The 19,565-nt window shown below is 36.2% G+C and overlaps 1 protein-coding gene and 1 long non-coding RNA gene across 2 annotated transcripts; one reads left to right on the plus strand and one right to left on the minus strand.

Annotated features, from left to right (window-relative positions):
• Nucleotides 1-1,109: 1,109 nt before the first annotated feature.
• On the plus strand, nucleotides 1,110-8,827 carry LOC104217709 (probable protein phosphatase 2C 52). Its single transcript, XM_009768015.2, has 6 exons — nucleotides 1,110-1,330; nucleotides 2,663-2,949; nucleotides 3,030-3,350; nucleotides 3,448-3,565; nucleotides 3,650-3,873; nucleotides 8,000-8,827. Exons 2-6 carry the CDS (start codon nucleotides 2,689-2,691, stop codon nucleotides 8,468-8,470), a joined length of 1,395 nt encoding a protein of 464 aa, XP_009766317.1. The 5' UTR covers nucleotides 1,110-1,330; nucleotides 2,663-2,688; the 3' UTR covers nucleotides 8,471-8,827.
• Nucleotides 8,828-9,906: 1,079 nt separating this feature from the next.
• On the minus strand, nucleotides 9,907-19,059 carry LOC104217707 (uncharacterized). The gene is made up of 2 exons (XR_011401698.1): nucleotides 18,753-19,059; nucleotides 9,907-10,245 (listed from the first exon to the last, which is right to left on the minus strand). It is a non-coding gene; the product is annotated as an uncharacterized lncRNA (long non-coding RNA).
• Between the last annotated feature and the right edge of the window lie 506 nt (nucleotides 19,060-19,565).

The raw sequence follows: 19,565 nt of genomic DNA on the forward strand, positions 1-19,565 counted from the left end.
ACAATCCGGATTAAAAAACCTTTCCGGCTTCTTCTTCCTCCTCTGTTTTATCCTTCCATGGCTTCTATGGTCTACCATTTTCCTCACTGGTATCTTTCCTTCTTCGCCACTTCCAAGATCCTCGCGAACATATTGTAGTACAAAAGATGAGGGCATAGAGCACTGAAATTATAAATTTAATTTGATACTTGAAGAGCTTTAAGTTATACAAGTAGACGTATAGACTAAATTGATGCGTGATTTGTGTCTAAAAAAATCAATCAAATGTCGTTCTTCCGCCATTTCTGAAACATTGTATAGTTCTCTCTTTAAAATCTGTTTTCTCTCTACAAGTCCAAATGGTTAACCCATCGGAGGATTCCTTTAACAGCAGCCCAAATCCCACATTAATGTTTTGACCCATTCCTCATGCAACTATTTGTTTATATATATATATCAGCATAAAAGTAAAATAAACAAAATAAAGAATTGAATTGTCTGATTTTGCTTGTAGCCTCCGTCCATTTATTATTTGTAAAAAAATATTTGTTCATGAAAATTTGTATGTTTTTGAAATTTTTAAAAAAAAATGAGTTTTCAATAACATTTCAAGTTTCCCGGAAAAAAAATAAAAATTCCGCTCACAAAACTATTTTACCTTTTCAAGTGTAACGTATGTTCAAATATAATTTCAAATTTTAAATATTACTTTTAACTTAAATCCAAATACTATTTTTTTCAAAACTCGTACTAACTCCATCTCAAATTATCTGTCGTGGTTTCTAAAAATAGTTGTCTCAAATTATTTAATATTTTAGAAGTTTAAGAGTAAATTAATTATTTTTTCCTATTCTACCGTTGATATTAATTATTCTTGAAGATCATAAATATCTTAATTATGAGAAAATATTAAATAAAAATAAATTATACCTTAAGATATAAATAAGGATAAGTAATTTTAAAAAATTCTATTTAATCTTTTCTCAAACGATGTGCAAAAGAGAAATATTGACACATAATTTGAGAAGGAGGGAGTATAATTTTTATGTCTAAATGCCATTTATTTTGGATTGGAATTCTAAAAATGGAAAAAGATCAAGAAAAAGGCACTGGTCGACTCACAGCTCAACCTGTCCTACTTTCTCCCTCCACTCTGCTCTGCTCTGCACTGCTTCCTTTTTCACACTTCTGCAATTAATAGGCCAACTTTTTTTCCTTTCCCATTTCTTGGATCTCTACTTCTTATTATTCTCCTTCTTTCTGAAAAAAAAAAGATTAAAAAGTCTCGTCCAGTTTAGACTACATTGTTGATCTCAATTAATCTTGAATTTCCGCAAAACCAAGATAAAAGGTACTATCATATCCATATTTTCTCTTTGTTTCTTGACTTCTAAAGCTTTCAAAAGCTCTTTTTTTTATATAAATAAAAAAGGACAATTTAGGTTTAAAAATCTCATCTTTTTCCAGAACAACCCCTCTTTTTTGCTTTTTTCTCTCTTTTATATTCTCTGCTTTCCAGTTTTTACAATTTGGGTGTCAATGTTACTGCTTTTCTTTAGTTTGTATCTGATCTAAAAAGGCTGAACTTTGGAATTTGTGTTCACAATTTTTCTTTCTTTTGTTGAATTCTTATTTTCTAGCTTTTTTATTTATCATTTTTGGTAATTGAGCATTTGAGCTATATATATGCCTATTAAGTTTTTTTAGTATAGTATCCACACTAATTCAGATTCGCTTTGTGTCTCTAAAAGGGGTGTTACTATTAATTTAAGCTTGACTTTACAACCAAAACACTACTTTTAATTTCTTAAGGCTCGTTTGGCACGATAGATAAGGAATAATTGATTTTGGGATTAAATTTGAGATGACTTTATCATACATTTATTTCTATGGTTTCTATTGATGGTACTGATATATTGTATCTTTTAGTCTTCTCGAGCCAAGAGTCTTTTGGAAATAGCCTCTCTACTCCCTCGGGTAGATGCAAGTTCTGCGTATACACTACCCTCCCAGACCTTTTACTGGGTTGTTGATGTTGTTTGTTGTTGAGTTTATCCCACATTGTAGTGTTACTTTTATAGGAGTACGGAATAATAATCTCGGAATAATTAATCCTGGGATAACTTGTTTCCAACCAAACAATCCGTTAGGGAAAATAACATACTTATAAGATTTGTGAATTGTAATAAGTTTTGATCTGTGAAGGACTAAAACAAATGTTTGATTAAAGATGTAGCTTTAATAACATATGGGGCTAAAACAATTGTTTGATAGTATGGCTTTATTGAAGACTGAGAGTACATAAATGTCTATTAATTTGATTTGTATAATTGAGATTCCCATAGAAGGAAACAGCTTAAAACAGTCCAGTAATTATATTATATTTCTTAGCTCACATGCAAAAGTCCTTTAAACTCTGTGCTGGTCAATTAGTCCATTTTCAATGTTTGCTGGCATTTCCATCTTCTTATGTACTTTTAAATAAAAAATTCCATTAATTAATCTTTTCTTCTTTTGTATAGCTGGTTTATTAGTTGACTGAATTGACATTTGACCAAGGAAGAAAGAGAACTTAGTTATTTGCATTAAGCCCAAAAAAACACCTTTTTGCTGTGCTGGAATCTTGTCATTTCAGCATTGTTTTGCTTGGTTGACCATAAATCTAAGCTTTGTTGTCAATCAGATGATCACTCTGTGAGTCTGAGCAAAATGGGAGGTTGTGTCTCGAGTAGCAGCTCGAGTACTTGTAGTAGTAGGAGCAATGGAGAAAGAATTTCACATGAATGTTTGGGAATAAACATGTTCGGTCGAAAGAGGATTAGAAGAAGTCTTTCTGATCCTGCAACCATATTGCAGCATCTGAGTTCGATTCCCAATCGGATCTTTACGAATGGCAAGAGCCGGACTTCTTGCATATTCACGCAACAGGGACGTAAAGGCGTTAACCAGGATGCCATGATCGTGTGGGAAGTAAGTTGTACTTTTTTAGGCATAATACTACATTTGGCATATTTCAGAATCTGATATGTCATATGAATGTACTTGTGTAGGATTTCATGTCAGAAGATGTGACTTTTTGCGGTGTATTTGATGGCCATGGTCCACATGGCCATCTTGTTGCTCGCAAAGTAAGGGATGCACTGCCCCTGAAGCTAAAATCCCTCTTGCAGTCATTTGAATCAAATCGCAGTGAGAATCCACAAGTGGAAACTGTGGATCCCGATAAGGATCAAGTGACGTCGGATAAAGTGGTCACTCAGTGGAAGGACGCTTTCCTTCAATCATACAAGGCAATGGACAAAGAATTGAGGTCCCAACCTAACTTAGATTGCTTTTGCAGCGGCAGCACTGCTGTTACTCTAATAAAACAGGTAAGATGAGCCACATTTAACATTATTTTCCTCATGCTGTTTATGTCATTTTGTTTTCTTCAATTCTAACCTTATTTTTGTTCTTTTTTGTTTTAAGGGTTCAAACCTTTATATGGGCTATATTGGTGATTCTCGAGCAATCTTGGCGTCAAAGGATGAGAATGATTCAATGGTAGCAGTCCAGTTGACTGTTGATCTGAAACCTGATTTACCTAGTATGTCTCTTTTATAGTGAATTTTTCATAAGGTATGATCATTTCATGAATTCCTATTAGATAATCTAGTATTTCTGGTGGCAGGGGAAGCTGAGAGGATAAAACAGTGTAAAGGTCGGGTTTTTGCATTGCAAGATGAGCCCGAAGTGCATAGAGTTTGGTTGCCATATGATAATGCCCCTGGGTTAGCAATGGCTCGAGCATTTGGCGATTTTTGTGTTAAGGAATATGGGGTAATTTCTATGCCAGAATTTTCTCACCGGGTTCTTACAGAGAGGGACCAGTTCATTGTTCTTGCTTCTGATGGGGTATGTTATGCTATCTGAATCTCTTTTTAATTTGTTAGCTTAATCATTTTTCGGAAGTGTTGAAACCAGCCTGAATGATATTTGTTAAGTTTTTGTAAGTATATGAGAATAAAGCTTCCCTTATAAAAAAAATCAATAAAGCCTCAATGAGAGTTCCGTAACAAATTGATCCTTTTGGCTGACTCTAATGCTAGTATTATGATCAAAGTTACAACCTTGAACGTCCTAGTAATATCTTTTTTGGTATGGTTGAATTGGCGTTAAATATAATTAATAGTATGTTTCTCTGGGTCTATGTATGTGTATAATAAGTTAAATGGAGTGATGTAATGTAACATAGTTAGGAAAAAAGGGCGAATCGTTGAATGATGCATTTTAAAGTAGAAATTTCGTTCTCTTTTAATTTTGTAATTGCGCAATTAAATTCTCTATATGGCCACCTATTGTAGCTTCCTGTGTTAATTGCGCAGATTTTGGAGATTACATAAATTAACAATAATCTACCAATGTAAGTTCCAAGCATTGATATTGATGGAAAACTACATAGGTAAGCATTTGGTGTTATTTTCACTGGTGAAATATTATGATTAGGTGGGAAGTAGGTATTTTCTAAGTACATGAAAAAGGTATTAGGTCTGGCTATTTGGTGGGTTGTCTGTTATGTAGCTTTCTGGGTTTGGGGAAAGAAAGGGGCATTTACGTTGTCATGGATCTGGAAAGTTCAACGATTAGGTGTTTACGTCTGTACCTAGGAGGAACGGATTTGATTAAAGTGTGAATCAGATGTGCCAAGACTCCTCAAGTCCTCATAGGCAAAGTAGCTATCATTTTAGTATTTGAAAAAGGTATTAGCTCATGTACTGTAGTAGGTTGAATATTCTATAGCTTTTGGTGTTGAAGAAAGAAAAAGCAGACTGGTGATATGTGTACATTTGTACCTAGGAGGCGGATTTGATTAGTATTATGAATCATATGCGCAAAGTCTACTCATCGGCAAAGTAGCTATTGCTTTTAGTATTTGAAAAAGGTATTAGCTCATCTACTGTAGTACGTTGTATATTTTGTAGCTTTCGCCGTTGAAGAAAGAAAATGGAGACGGGTGATATTTGAAGTGTCAGCTTTGACAACAGTTATTTACATGCAATCCTCGGAAGGACCTGTTATTACTTGGTATTGGACTTTTGGAAGACTCCAATACTATTATTTTGATGAATGTGACTTTCTTATATCCTGCATTTTGACTTAGATGAATTGGAACTATATAACCAAACATTATATGTGCATGTGCGCGCTCGCATAATTACATGCAATATGTTATATGGAGCAATATATTATGATATGGAAAAAAAAGAGCGAATTGAAAAATGACCCATTATATATCTGAAAGTTCAATTTCCTTTTCATTTCATAACTATAAAATAAACTGAAAAATGATTCCCTCTACGATCACCTAACCCTGCTTCCTACATCAATTGCCAAGACTTTGGATATTATATACCCATTAACAATGTACTACCAACAGGGGCGGATGCACCATGGTAGTTGCGGGTTCAATTGAACCCATAACTTTTGCGAAGTAGAAATTTATGTGTGAAAATTTATTAAAATTGTAAAAATAATAGATTTGAACCCATAACTTTAAAAATATAATGGGTTCAATATTAAAAATCTTAAAAGTTGAACCCATAGAATATAAATCCTGGATCCGTCTCTGACTACCAAAGCTAGTTTGAAGCATCACTGGTGATTGCTACCAAGTACCTACATAGCTAAGACACTTGGCTATCATTCTCACTGGTGAATTATTATGATTGGTGGGAAGCAGAGACGGACCCAGGAGTTGAAAGTGGCAGGGGCATCATTATCGAACAAAAACTTGAGCAAATGCTGGAGTGAAAATCAAACTCAGGCAACGCACTAAAAGTCAAGTTGTGCGCCCCTAAGTCGGTCAATGCAGCTACCTAAGCTTTGAATCTTGGGGTGTCAATCAAAATATATATACATATTAGTTAAGATATATACACATATACTTATATCTTTTCCAAAAAATTACCAGGGCTGGTGACCTCCCTACCCTCAGGGTACGTCCGCATCTGGTGGGAAGTAGCTTTTGTTTGTTAGTATGTTAAAGGTATTTGGTCAGACTATCATAGTTGTTTGTCTATCATGGAAGAGAGGGACATGTTATGTTACGTTGTCTTTGAGTCCAGTAGGTTTAACAACAGGTGTTTACATTTGTACCTCGGAGGAAAGGATTTTAAATAGTTTCTTGAATCAGATGTGCCAAGAGTCTTCATAAGCAAACTATCCGTTGGTATTTCAAATAGGTATTACCTCAGCTACTTGTAAAAAAAAGAAGAAAAAATGTATTAGCTCATCTGGTTTAGTAGGTTTGTCAAGAAAATAGAGATTTTTTATCTTTGAAGGGTGGTTTGCGCTTGAGCAGACACCCTTAAACGGTGATTTTCTAATAACTCTTGATGTTTTAGCAGTTCTCTGACATGCAACCAAATGTTTCTACCCGCGTGAATGAATCATACAATGTATTCCTTTTTGTTTAAAAGTTAAAAACATTTGTACCTTCTTCTACTGTACTATTTATCTTTGTTTGGTTGTCTGCAGCACCCTTTATCTTCTTGTCCACAGTGCTCCTATGCATTGAAGCTTAATCTCGAAAAAGAATGTTAGCTTATATGTTCATTAGGTATAAGTGAATAAGTTTGACTAAATTATAATCTGAAGCGCTATTCCATGCCCTCGAAATACATTCCACTTGAACTTTTCAACTTTTTGTTGCTGGAAGCGAGTGTAGGACATAAAACTTTTTTGGTTTGAGATAATGAGGTGCTTGGTGTGTAAAATAGTTTTGGTTTCAAAAACCATAATATCATCGTTTTTTCCCAAAAAGCAAAATGAAACACCAATCCTTTTGTTTCATAATACCCACGGTTGAAGTGTGATGATCTCATTTAAAAGCTTAAACTGTTAGAGAGAACATTATTTACTTAATTATGTCTTCAATAAGTCCCCTCACGTGCGGGCTTGATTCTTTTTGACCAGCCAAGCACGTGAAAATTGTTTTTAATATTGAGTGGCGGTGAGACTCGAACCCAAGACTACTGCATGTTCTGGTAGCATGTTGAAGTGTGTGACCATCTCATCTAAAAGTTATGCTGTTAGAGATAGCACACCTCTTTTACTTAATTATGTCTTCAACACGCTATTTACTTAATTATGTCTTCAATACTCACAAATCTTTTGGTGTTATCATTTTCACTCTTACTTTTTCTGAGCTATGTTTTCTTCCTCGGGGGATCATGTTCAATAGTTATTTTTCTAAAACGTTTTCCTTCACTTTAAAAACTTTGGTGTTTCTCCCTAAATAAATCAAGGCAATTCATTGGACCTTTAGAATGGGTTTCCCAATTCTAGTAAAAGGGAGAAATCATGCTTCAAGGCTTTGGTCTTGTGGTAAAACCGTAAGAGTGCAACACATGATATCTAGTTTAGGCGCACATCATGGGTTCGAATCATGTCCCGGACAAAAATCTGGTATTTGCGTGTAAAAGAGTAGTTGGGTGCGCTCATTATCTATCGAGTTTCGAACCGTGCCCCATTAGCGCTCAGTGATTTCTCGCAGCCTGGTGCACTAAGCTCCCACTATGTGCGGGGTCGGGGAAAGAGCCGGACCACACGAGTCTATTGTACGCTGCGTTATCTTGCATTTTTGCAAGAGGTTGTTTCCAAATTGCTCTAGTGATATCAAATATATAACAGCTCTCAGGCGTCAACGCAGTATGATTTGAGAAATATAACTGGAAACTTTATATTGGTAGAGTAGTTTTTGACAGGATCTCTCTCCTTATAGGATGGTTTTACTCTTCTGCTCCACTAAGCAGATCTTGTTTTTGATTATTCAATTATTATTAATAATTTAATATAAAACCCTAGTGATTTAAAGTAGCATTTTGCTTTCCTGTAGCTTAATCTTGGGAAAGGCTTTCTAATTCATTGTTTCTTCAAATTTAGAAAAGAAACTTGCAAGGCTAGGATTGTAAGTTAGGTAGATGTTGTATGACTGTGTCATGACTACTGTTTTAAATTGAATGTCTATTCTCAACTGCAGGTTTGGGATGTATTGAGTAATGAAGAAGTTGTTGATATAGTGTCATCAGCTCCTACACGGTCGTCAGCTGCCAGGATCCTAGTCGACTCTGCTGCTCGTGAATGGAAAACCAAATATCCAACTTCAAAAATGGATGATTGTGCTGTTGTTTGCTTATTCTTGGACGGACATATGGACATGGAATCCGACAACGAGGAACAATCCTTTTCTTCTGCTACTCTTCAGCGTAACCATTCTGATAACGCAGCCGAATCAGATGATGGGCACAGCTCCGAGCCATGTCTACAGAGAAATTTCACTGTTAGATCAGGTGAAGAGAATGATGCTTATAAACAAGTAGTAGCCGAAGCAGAAGCAAATCAGGAAACCGTAGTAACAGAAGATCAGAAATGGTCAGGATTAGAAGGTGTTACTCGAGTAAACTCTCTGGTTCAGCTTCCAAGATTTTCAGAAGAACGGCCAGGACCTTAACCTCTTGTTATTCAATTATTATTTGTTATAATTCACATCCCTTCGTCTCAAAGATGAAATAGAGAGTGGCATTATTGTCATCCTCTATATCTTGTGCAAATATATTTTTCCTGTAGGCATTAGACCATGTATACGACCACCCCTTCTCGCCATTGATAGAGAGCACCTTCATGCGCGGGGTAAGCCTTTTATCTTTATCCTGTTTATGTTCCATGTTCGGGTTAATTTGGTTTGTTCAGCAAGTTAAATTGGGATTCATTTGAATTGTAAATTATTAGGATGTTCCCTTCAAAGGCATGACAATTATTACAGTTTATGTTATGTATGCTCTCTGTATGATGAGAGTTTAGCCTGTGATTTATGATCTAAATTGCATTTGGACAGTTCTTCAGAAATTATTTTGTCTAGAGTTAATCTGAATAATCATTTTTGTTTGTATGATTGCTTTACAAAATATGTTAGGAATAGCTTTGCATATGCTGAGGTACATGATTATGTATTGTTTATATTACATGCAAGTGATTCTGACTATTTACTTATGTTGTTTATACCTGTTTCCAATCAGTAACATTATTAACATTATTCGTAATAAGGGAGCGTGCTGCTTGATTCCAAATTTGGCTATTCAAATACTCCCTCTGTTTTAGTTTATGTGAACCTATTTTCGTTTTTGTCCGTTCAAAAAAGAATGACCCCTTTCTAAATTTGGAAATAATTTAGCTTAAACTTACAATTTTACCCTTAATGAGAAGCTTTTATAACCATAAAAATACCCTGACCCCTTTTTAACTTGTTTAGGACCACAAATTCAAAGTCTTCATTTTTTTCTTAGACTCTATGTCTAGTCAAACATGTTCATATAATGGAGAGAGTATAGCGGTAGAATATGTTAAAAATTATTTCTGCACAGAAAAAATTAGCGGGTAGTTAAACCATGTGCATAAGTAAAATTGGTACACAGATAAAAATGACTTTTGTCGAGAGTAACGGATGAATGGATGCAGGCTTTGGCCATGCGCATGTATATATATAGAATAATTAACCCGAATAGCCGCTCCTAATAAATGCCAACTATTGTCACAATTAGGTATGGCAAACGGGCGAGTCAAGTTGAAAAACAAATAATGCAAAAATAGAAATTATCTGACCTGACCCATATTTAATATGGATAAAAAGTAATATGGATATCCATATTATCCATCGAGTCGAATATGGACAAGTCAAAAAAACAAGTAACGCAAGAATAGATAAATTATCCAATTCGACCCATACTTAATACGAATAAAAAACGGATTAATCCGCAGATAATATGAATAATATGGTTTTTATCCATATTTGACCCATTTTTAAAAAGTTCATTATACAACACATTTTTTAAGGAATAATATAGGTGGATAACTAATTTGTTATAACCATTTTGCCACCACTAGCCACTATCAATGTCAAACAAGATGTTGAATTCACAGGATTTTAAGTTTCACAATAGTGGAGGTGATACTAGCAATTGTGACTTAAAATTTCAAAATTTTGGAGCCATATTACAGTAAATGAGTAGTCAAGTACACCAAGAAATCTACTGAAATATCTATGTATGAAGAATTTTTATGTCATTTGTCTTGCACACCGACGAATTTGAAACATCACCAGTGCGATAACCTTGTTCCTCTCCAAATCTCACTGGCCCAAAATGTGAAGAAAATAAACTATAAATTGGAGTCAAACAATTAAAGTTCTCAAACTTGCAACTTCTGATCTCGAGACGAGCTTACTATCACCTGAAAATTAAGACGAATTTACAGGTCAACAACAATAATCCACAAAAAAAAATGGATAATTGCAGGCTTCCCATCCATTTTAGAAGATGAAAAGCCTCTATATGCCGTTTCATGGGCTATGTGATTCCACATAAATAGTTTCAGTCAGGAACTACATGAATTTCAAAACTGGAACAGGTTACACTTCCTAACATTTTTCTTTTGGGTTTCTCACCCGATATCCGGTACCTGCATTGGGGCCCGACTAAATCCGGATTCGCTCCGGGAAGTCCCAAATTGGGTGACAAAGCGCTCCCTAACAAAGGGGACTCCATACCCAGAGCTCGAACCCAACACCTCTGGTTAAGGACGAAGGAGTACTTATACTTCCTAACATATCAAATTAAGTATAAGGTAAAAATTTCAAAAGGAAAGCAGAAGCATACAACAAAATCCATTTCAAAGTAAGGGAATAGTATATTTTGAATGGTGTCGCCAATAGAGTACCATAAACTTTTGATGAAACTAGACAAACAATATAATATTGTCATCACAACAACAATAACAGCAGCAGCAACAACAACAACAACAATCCCACAAGTGGGGTCTGGACAATATAATATAGTCACATCGCTACAAAATGTAACCTAGCTGACAAGTTAGCCAAAGGTTTCATTGTGCATACAAATGAACAACTCAGTAACATCATGTCCGTACTTCAGTCAGTAAGCAGTGGATATAATAAATAACATCAGCTAACACATGATGCTATCATGTTAGGATATTACGAGTTCAATATGCTTGTAGATATCAACCAGCTTAAGCCAAACACACCAGACCTTGGATCCATGAATACAAGATTGCTCCATATTGGCCAATATTTCCCAAGCCTTTTGTTCCAGTTTTGGCATACAAAATCATAAGGTACTACATATTTACTTTCGAATACAAAACCTGCAAAAACTTTAAGATAGCAGTGTCAAGGACAGATGCTTGTCTTATCTAGTAGCATTCTCGACTCTAAGTAATATGGATGTCCATGGCTTTTCCATTTGTCATTACCATGATCACTATCAAGAAAAAACTTTTTTTTACCCTCACTTTCTAACTTGCCAAAACGATAACTATCAACCTGGCACCAGTCACTAATCAATTCAATAAACATGTAAATAGAACTGAACCTTCATTCCATGATCTCCAATCATACAAAAGTAATCATTTGTAGCAACTACTGCTTCAAAATCCAACAAATTGAGAGTGAAACACCCTGTATAAAAGGTTAAAACGTTTGATGTTTGGAAGGGCAACAAGGTTGAATGTAAGAGTTCCAAGGAAAAGCAAGTGTCCTGATTCAAGTGAAGAAAAAGTAAGCCTATTTATTTCGGGCTTTAAAACCAGTAGTTCTAGCGGTTGACTCGGTTCTTTCAAATTGTTTCTCATTATTGAGAAAGGGTAACAAAAATAAAATACGAGCTTGTTTTATAGCAAGAGTAATTAATCGTTGTTGTTTTAAGGTCAATCTATTCACTCGTTTTGATAATATTTTTCCTTGTTCACTAATAAATCGACTAATTAAAAAGAGAACTAAGGCAACTTTTAGTTGCAGGGAAAGAAAAACGCTAGCGAACCTCTTTCCAGGCGGTACAATTCAAAGGGCGAAGCTCGAGTAGCGGGGGTTGCGAGTCCATCACCATTCAGGTATCGTTTAGCCAGTGTTGTAGCCCTCCTTTCTTTGTCTATTTATCTAGAACCCCCTGTCTCTTTTTACTGCGCCCAAGAAAGAAAAGATCCAATTCGAGACCCTGGGAGAAAGGACTGATTGCTGCTTCCTCTTCTTCATTTCATCATTTTGTTCTGTTCATAGGTCCCAAGCCCTTCTTAGAAAGCCCTCTTCCCTCTCCTTAAGTTTAAAAAAAAAAAAGCTTCTTGATTGAACAAACATTGTAAGAACCTTTGTAATTGATTTTTTATTTTTCCACGTAGAATGTCATCGATTTAATTGAAGCACCTTTGTTTTAGTATTTTAGACTGCTCGTGGAGGAGAAAATGGTGAGGAACATCAATCTAGGAGAAGGTGGTGATGATCGTTTTGGATAATGGAGAAGATTATAACATACATCAAAAGGTGATGATAATGATGATGAAAACTATATTAGCAGCAATGAAGAAGAAGAAGAACATGCGGAATTGCAGATGGGAGGAGGACACAAATAATAAAGTTAATACAAGGTATTTGCACATCGTATCAAACAACCATCATGAATCATCATCAAGGCCAAATGTTTGGTTAATCTTTTTAGTTGGGTTAGTCTTACCCCTGTATATAACCCTGAGTCGCTTTTAGAATTTATCAGCTCCTTAGTCTTATAATAGTTTTTTGTCCTTTATTCTTGAGCTGATACTTCCCTTTATTTTGTTAATGATATTCCACTTATTTCATCAAAAACCAGATACACACGAGTTGATCCCCCAACTTTTTGTTGGGAATAAACCCCCACAGAAATAATATTCACGATAATAAAAGCGAAATAATAATGTAGCACCGAGATACGGTAATTAACAAGAATAAAAGAGTAAAATCGATACCAAGATTTTTACGTGGAAAAACCTTTTTAATAAGGGAAAAAACCACGGCCCCGAGAGGAGCAACTGATATCACTATAGTAAGAAATTTTACACTTTGTAGGTCCGAGTAAAATACTCCAAAGGCCACTACAACACTCAAAAGAAATAACCCTCTTTTGATATTCCCACCTCACTACAATATCACTCACTCTCTATTTTTCTCACAGACTATTTTCTTATACCCTGTCTGTGAAACATCACTCTTTCTTTCTCTCTTTGTTGGTGTATAAAAATGAGAGTCGAAGCTCTCCTTTTATAGGTGGAACCTTACTCTCTCACGCCTACTATTTTTGACATTTTTCTCTTCTGCAGATCTGGTATGCCTACCAATCTTGACTTTTGAAATCTTATAGATTTCACTCAACCAAAATCAGATTTGGTATCATTATTGCTTTCCCCTTTTTTTTATATATATTATTTAATGGGGATGGACCCCACAATCTCCCCTTCCAGACCCATTCACCTGAAGGAGGTAATACCGGAGGTTCTAGTTTGAGTGTATGCCGACAAGTTCTTTGCATAGCTCAAACTTGTCTCTTGGTACCACTTTGGTCAGCATATTCGAAGGATTCTCACTTGTATGGATCTTCTTTACCTGCATAGACTCATCCTCTATCCTTTCTCGAATCCAATGATATCTCATGTCGATATGCTTCGTCCTTGCATGATGCATGGTGTTTTTGCTCAGGTCTATTGCACTTTGACTGTCACAATAGACGACATACTTCTTCTGGTGCAATCCAAGCTCTTGAAGGAACCGTTTGAGCCATACCATCTCTTTGCCAGCTTCAGTAGTGGCAATATACTCTGCTTCAGTTGTAGAGAGTGCGGCACACTTCTGCAACTTCGACTGCCATGATATAGCTCCCCCTGAAAATGTAAACAAATATCCAGTAGTGGATTTTCTGTTATCAATGTCACCTGCCATATCAGCATCTGTATAGCCCAAGATTGGATCAGATCCTCCAAAGCACAAACTATCTCCTACAGTACCTCTTAGGTACCTGAGTATCCACTTGACTGCTTCCCAATGTTCCTTTCCGGGATTTTCAAGAAACCTGCTGACAACACCAACTGCGTGAGCAATATCAGGTCTAGTACTTACCATTGCATACATCAAGCTTCCGACTGCTGAAGAATAAGGAACTCTAGCCATGTTCCCTTTCTCCTCCTCTGTTGTAGGACACATCTTTTTGCTCAACTTTAGATGACTAGCAAGAGGTGTGCTGACTGGCTTAGCATTCTTCATGTTGAAGCGTTCTAGTACACGTTCAATGTACTTCTCCTGAGATAGCCACAACTTTCTACTTGTTCTCTCTCGAACTATTTTCATCCCTAGAATTTGTTGTGCTGGGCCCAAGTCCTTCATATCAAATGACTTGGACAAATCTCTCTTCAACTTTGCTATCAACCCCTTGTCTTTTCCTACAATTAACATGTCATCCACATACAACAACAATATAATAAAGTTATTCTCAGAAAATCTTTTGAAGTATACACATGGATCAGAATAGGTCTTTAGGTATGTTTGACTTTTCATGAATGAGTCAAACTTCATGTACCACTGCCTTGGTGCCTGCTTCAATCCATAAAGACTCTTATTCAATTTGCACACCATGTGTTTCTTTCCAGCTACTTCAAATCCTTCTGGTTGCTCCATATAAATCTCCTCTTCCAAATCTCCATGAAGAAATGCAGTTTTCACATCCAACTGCTCCACTTCAAGATCTAGGCTAGCTGCTAAGCTCAAAATTGTTCGAATAGAAGTCATTTTGACAACAGGTGAGAAAATTTCGTCAAAATCAATACCTTTCTTTTGTTCGAAGCCTTTAACCACCAATCGAGCTTTGTATCTGACCAGCTTGCCATTTCCATCTTTCTTGAGTTTAAAGACCCATTTGCATTTGAGTGGTCTTTTACCCTTTGGAAGTTCAACCAGCTTGTATGTGCCATTTTTCTGTAGAGATTCCATCTCTTCTTGCATAGCTTTCATCCACTGGTTCTTTTCTGGATGGGACAGCACCTCCTTAAGACTTTCTGGCTCCCCTCATCACTGATGAGGACATACTCTGTGGAAGGGTACCTGCATGACTCTACCCTTGGCCTCTCTGATCTCCTCAGAGGTTGAGGTTGTTCTTCTTCCTGAGTGGGGTGCTTTACTTCCTTGATACCTTCATCAAGTTGCTCCCCCTGCTCAATAACCTCACCAGGTTGCTCTCCATGCTCGGCAACCTCGTCGGTCGTACTTTCTGCAGTTGTGGGATTGTTAGAAGTAGAAGGAATAGTAACAAGGTTAGGAATTATACCATTCTTCGCCTTTTCTGACATATCAGCAGCAGTTCCAACTTCACTTTCTCGGAAGACTACATCTCTACTTCTGATGACCTTCTTCTTTACAGGATCCCACAGTCTGTACCCGAACTCTTCATCTCCATATCCGATAAATATGCAGGGAATAGATTTATCATCCAGCTTTGTTCTCTGCTCTTTTGGTACATGTGCAAAAGCTCTGCAACCGAACACCTTCAGATGCGAGTAGGACACCTCCTTGTTGGTCCAGACTCTCTCTGGGATTTCAAACGCCAACGGAACTGATGGACTCCTATTGATCAGGTAACAGGCTGTCTGAACTGCTTCACCCCAGAATGACTTAGGCAGTTTAGCCATTCTGAGCATGCTTCTCACCTTCTCCACAATGGTGCGGTTCATCCTCTCGGCTACGCCATTGTGCTGTGGGGTTCCAGGAACTGTCTTTTCATGTCTGATCCCATGACTTGAACAATACTCTTCAAATTCCCTTGAAGTGTACTCACCTCCATTGTCACTTCGGAGACGCTTTAGCTTTCGACCCGTCTCCCTTTCTACTAGAGCATGAAACTTCTGGAAAACTTGAAACACCTGATCTTTGGTTTTCAAAATATAAACCCATAATTTTCGTGAAGCATCATCAATAAAAGTAACAAAATATTTGTTACCGCCCATTGATTCAATTTCCATTGGGCCACAAACATCAGAATATACTAAATCAAGTATATTCAATTTTCTTTCAGACGATGTCTGAAATGAGACTCTATGCCGCTTACCAAATAAACAGTAGTCACAAGGTTTTACCGTTGTACCTTTGGCATAAGAAATGAGTGATTTCTTGGCAAGAATCTGCAATCCCTTTTCGCTCATATGACCCATTCTTTTGTGCCACAAATCTGCAGAAATCTCATCTTGTGCCGCGTTCAATTCACCTTGGCATATTTCTGCATTTGTCCTGTACAACGTGCCACAAGCAACTCCCTTTGCAATCACCAATGATCCCTTAGTGAGTCTCCACTTTTGATTTGCAAAATAGTTCTCGTATCCATCTCGGTCTAAAGCAATTCCCGAGATCAAGTTCATCCGCAAATCAGGTACATGCCGCACATCCTTTAGAACCAATGTGCATCCGACATTTATCTTGATACAAATGTCACCAATCCCCGCAATCTTTGAGTAACTTGTGTTACCCATTCTCACTGTGCCGAAATCACCTGCTACATATCTGCAAAAAAGATTTCTTACCGGTGTGGCATGGTAAGATGCCGTTGTGTCAACCACCCATTCCGACTCTGGACCTGACAGGTGCATGCATTCCTCTTCCTCATTTATAAAGAGGACAACATTATCATTGTTTTGCACCATGGCGGTTGTGTTGTCGTCATTCTTTTGGTCACTGGTTTTACCTTTGTCCTTCCTTGGATTTGGGCAATCTCTTTTGAAGTGACCTGGTTGATCACAGTTGTAGCAATTTCTCGCTCTTGATTTGGATCGGTTCTTTGACTTCCCGCGAGCTCCGGATCTACCATAGTTGCTCGAACTCCTTTGATAACTCCTGCCTCTACCTTCTGTGATGAGAGCATGCCCTTGATTTTCAGGCTTCTTTTTCATATTCTCATTGAGTAGAAGAGCCGATGTAACATCTTTCAACTCAATAGTAGTCTTACTGTGCAGGATGGTTGTTGCCAAATTATCGTATGAAGATGACAACGAGTTCAATAGCAAGATGGCTTTATCTTCTTCCTCGATTTTCACTCCGAGGTTGGCAAGCTGTGTGATTAGTCCGTTAAACACATTTAAATGTGACAAAAAATTTGTACTTTCACCCATGTGTAGGGCGTATAACTGCTTCTTCAAGTACAATTTATTTGTCAACATTTTGGACATTTATAGGCTTTCCAACCTTGTCCAAATTTCATGTGCAGTGTCTTCATCAATGATGTTATTTACCACATCATCTGATAAGTGCAACCTGATTGCACTAGCAGCTCTTTCATCCAAGTCAGTCTAATCCTCAGCTTTCATTGTATCAGGCTTTTTGGCATCAGCATCTAGTACCTTGTGTAATCCTTGTTGGATGAGCAGATCCCTCATCCTTTTTTGTCATATTGAGAAACCGTTATCTCCGTTGAATTTTGCTACTTCGTACTTTACTCCGGACATTTTTATTTTTCACCGAGTATAGTACTACCGACAGTGAATAGTATTTCAGTGAACGAGCAGAACTGTGCTCTGATACCAGTTGTTAGGAATAAACCCCCACAGAAATAATATTTACGGTAATAAAAGCGGAATAATAATGTAGCACCGAGATACGGTAATTAACAAGAATAAAAGAGTAAAATTGATACCAAGATTTTTACGTGGAAAAACCCTTTTAATAAGGGAAAAAACCACGGCCCCGAGAGGAGCAACTGATATCACTATAGTAAGGAATTTTACACTTTGTAGGTCCGAGTAAATACTCCAAAGACCACTACAACACTCAAAAGAAATAACCCTCTTTTAATATTACCACCTCAGTACAATACTTTTGACGCTTTTCATCTATATAAGCAACTAAATGCCATATGGAGAGATGATAACCCAGATGTTAAGGTGTGTTAACATTAGGTTCTCATTAGAACTGCTCACTCAACCTAACTAAGTTAGTGCTCTCAAATGTATCATACTATTCACAACAAGGATGTCATAAGACCAATAAACTGAGACAAGGCATTCAGCATAACTGCTACCAACAAGGCAAACGATACAAGTATAACCACTGCGCACAGTGCTTTAGCAACAACAGGTAACTTGCTGAATTTTCTTCCTAAGAAAGTAATTAGAACAACTTTTACAAGATTTTTAGGACAAGATACGAACTTCATAAACTACATCAGATTAAGGTTTCTTTGATGAATACTTCATTTATACGCATTCTCCCCATTTATTATCAATCAAATTTATTCACCTATCAAAGTAAAATTATAAACTTGACCTGAGAGTTCAATATAGATTGAATAGCTTGGAAACATCCTCAACAAATAATATAAACTAAACACATATACATATATTTGATCATTAACAAGTACATGCCAATTAACCATATTATGCCAAGCCAGAAAGTTCCTCACAAGAACAGCAGCCAAAATTTGCCAAACAAATATCCACACTCAATATTTTGGCAAAGATATGAAAGGGCAAATATCACTTTTAGCCCGCGGCCAAAACTATTTACATCTGGTAGACGCTATAAAATTTGCATATATGTATATATATACAAAAAATATACATTTGTCAGCTATTATTTTGGGAGCGACTATACAGTGTCATTTTTTCCGATAAGAAAACAGCTTTGTTGACCACCCCAATTTCAGCTCCAAACTTCGAAAACTTTTTCTTAGTCAATATTCTACAAATTACAAAACAAGATCCATTTAAACCAAATGCTTGCATATCTAAAAATATATTCAACAGCTTACAACACCTTGTCACTTGAAAGGCCCCATGAAACAAAAAATTTGAAATTTCCAAACGAGGATAATAATAAATAATGGATAAAATAGGAAAAGAAATTAAAATGGAATTTAACGAAAAGGGTAGCAAGAAATCACCTGGGCTGGATTAAATTCCGACCATTTTGACGAGGAAGAAGCAAAGGAAACAGAAGAATATGAAGAGGTAAAGATAATCTAAAATCACAAATAATTTGGTGGATCCATGGTTCCTATTTGCCTTCTTCTGTGATGTGTATTCCATTGATTCCAGCTTCGCCATTAATAAGAGGAAAAGCAATCAGAAGAGCAAATCGAAAATATCAAAAGGCAATGTACCAATAGATCTTATTCTGTTGGGAAGATATATGGAGAGAAAATAATGTGTTCTTTTACATAAATTTTACTCCAAGTAAATATGTTAGTTTATGTATTTTTATTATCTCAGCTTACGCTTAATAAATTCACATGATTTATCGCAAGTGGGGATGCCTTTATTTTTATTTTCTTAATATAAAGAAATTACCTTCTCTTATTGTAAAGTTAATTTAGAAAAATAGGAAATGTCCCAGAACAATAGTAACTAAGATAAATTTGTTTCGGAAAAAAATAAAGGATAAATTTGTGACATTAAAGTTTAAAGTGTGATCTCTTGTCACCACTGTGCGTTACCTGAAATTAATATTTAGAAATAAAGAATTTATTTTAATGCAAACAGGTTAAAAAAGAAATCCGCTTTAACTGAAAATGAAACAATAAAGGGATGTAAAATTAGTCAGAGTAATAACTAATAAGTTTAAGTTTGTCGGGTATTTAATCTTTTTCTTTAAGGTATTTAATCTGAATTCCCAAATTAACAAAACAAAAGTGATAAAGACACAATATATAAATAGAAAGTTATCCTATATTAACTACAACAAAATTGTGTTTCTT

The sequence above is a fragment of the Nicotiana sylvestris genome, chromosome 8 (assembly GCF_000393655.2).
Source record: "Nicotiana sylvestris chromosome 8, ASM39365v2, whole genome shotgun sequence".
Taxonomy (NCBI): domain Eukaryota; kingdom Viridiplantae; phylum Streptophyta; class Magnoliopsida; order Solanales; family Solanaceae; genus Nicotiana; species Nicotiana sylvestris.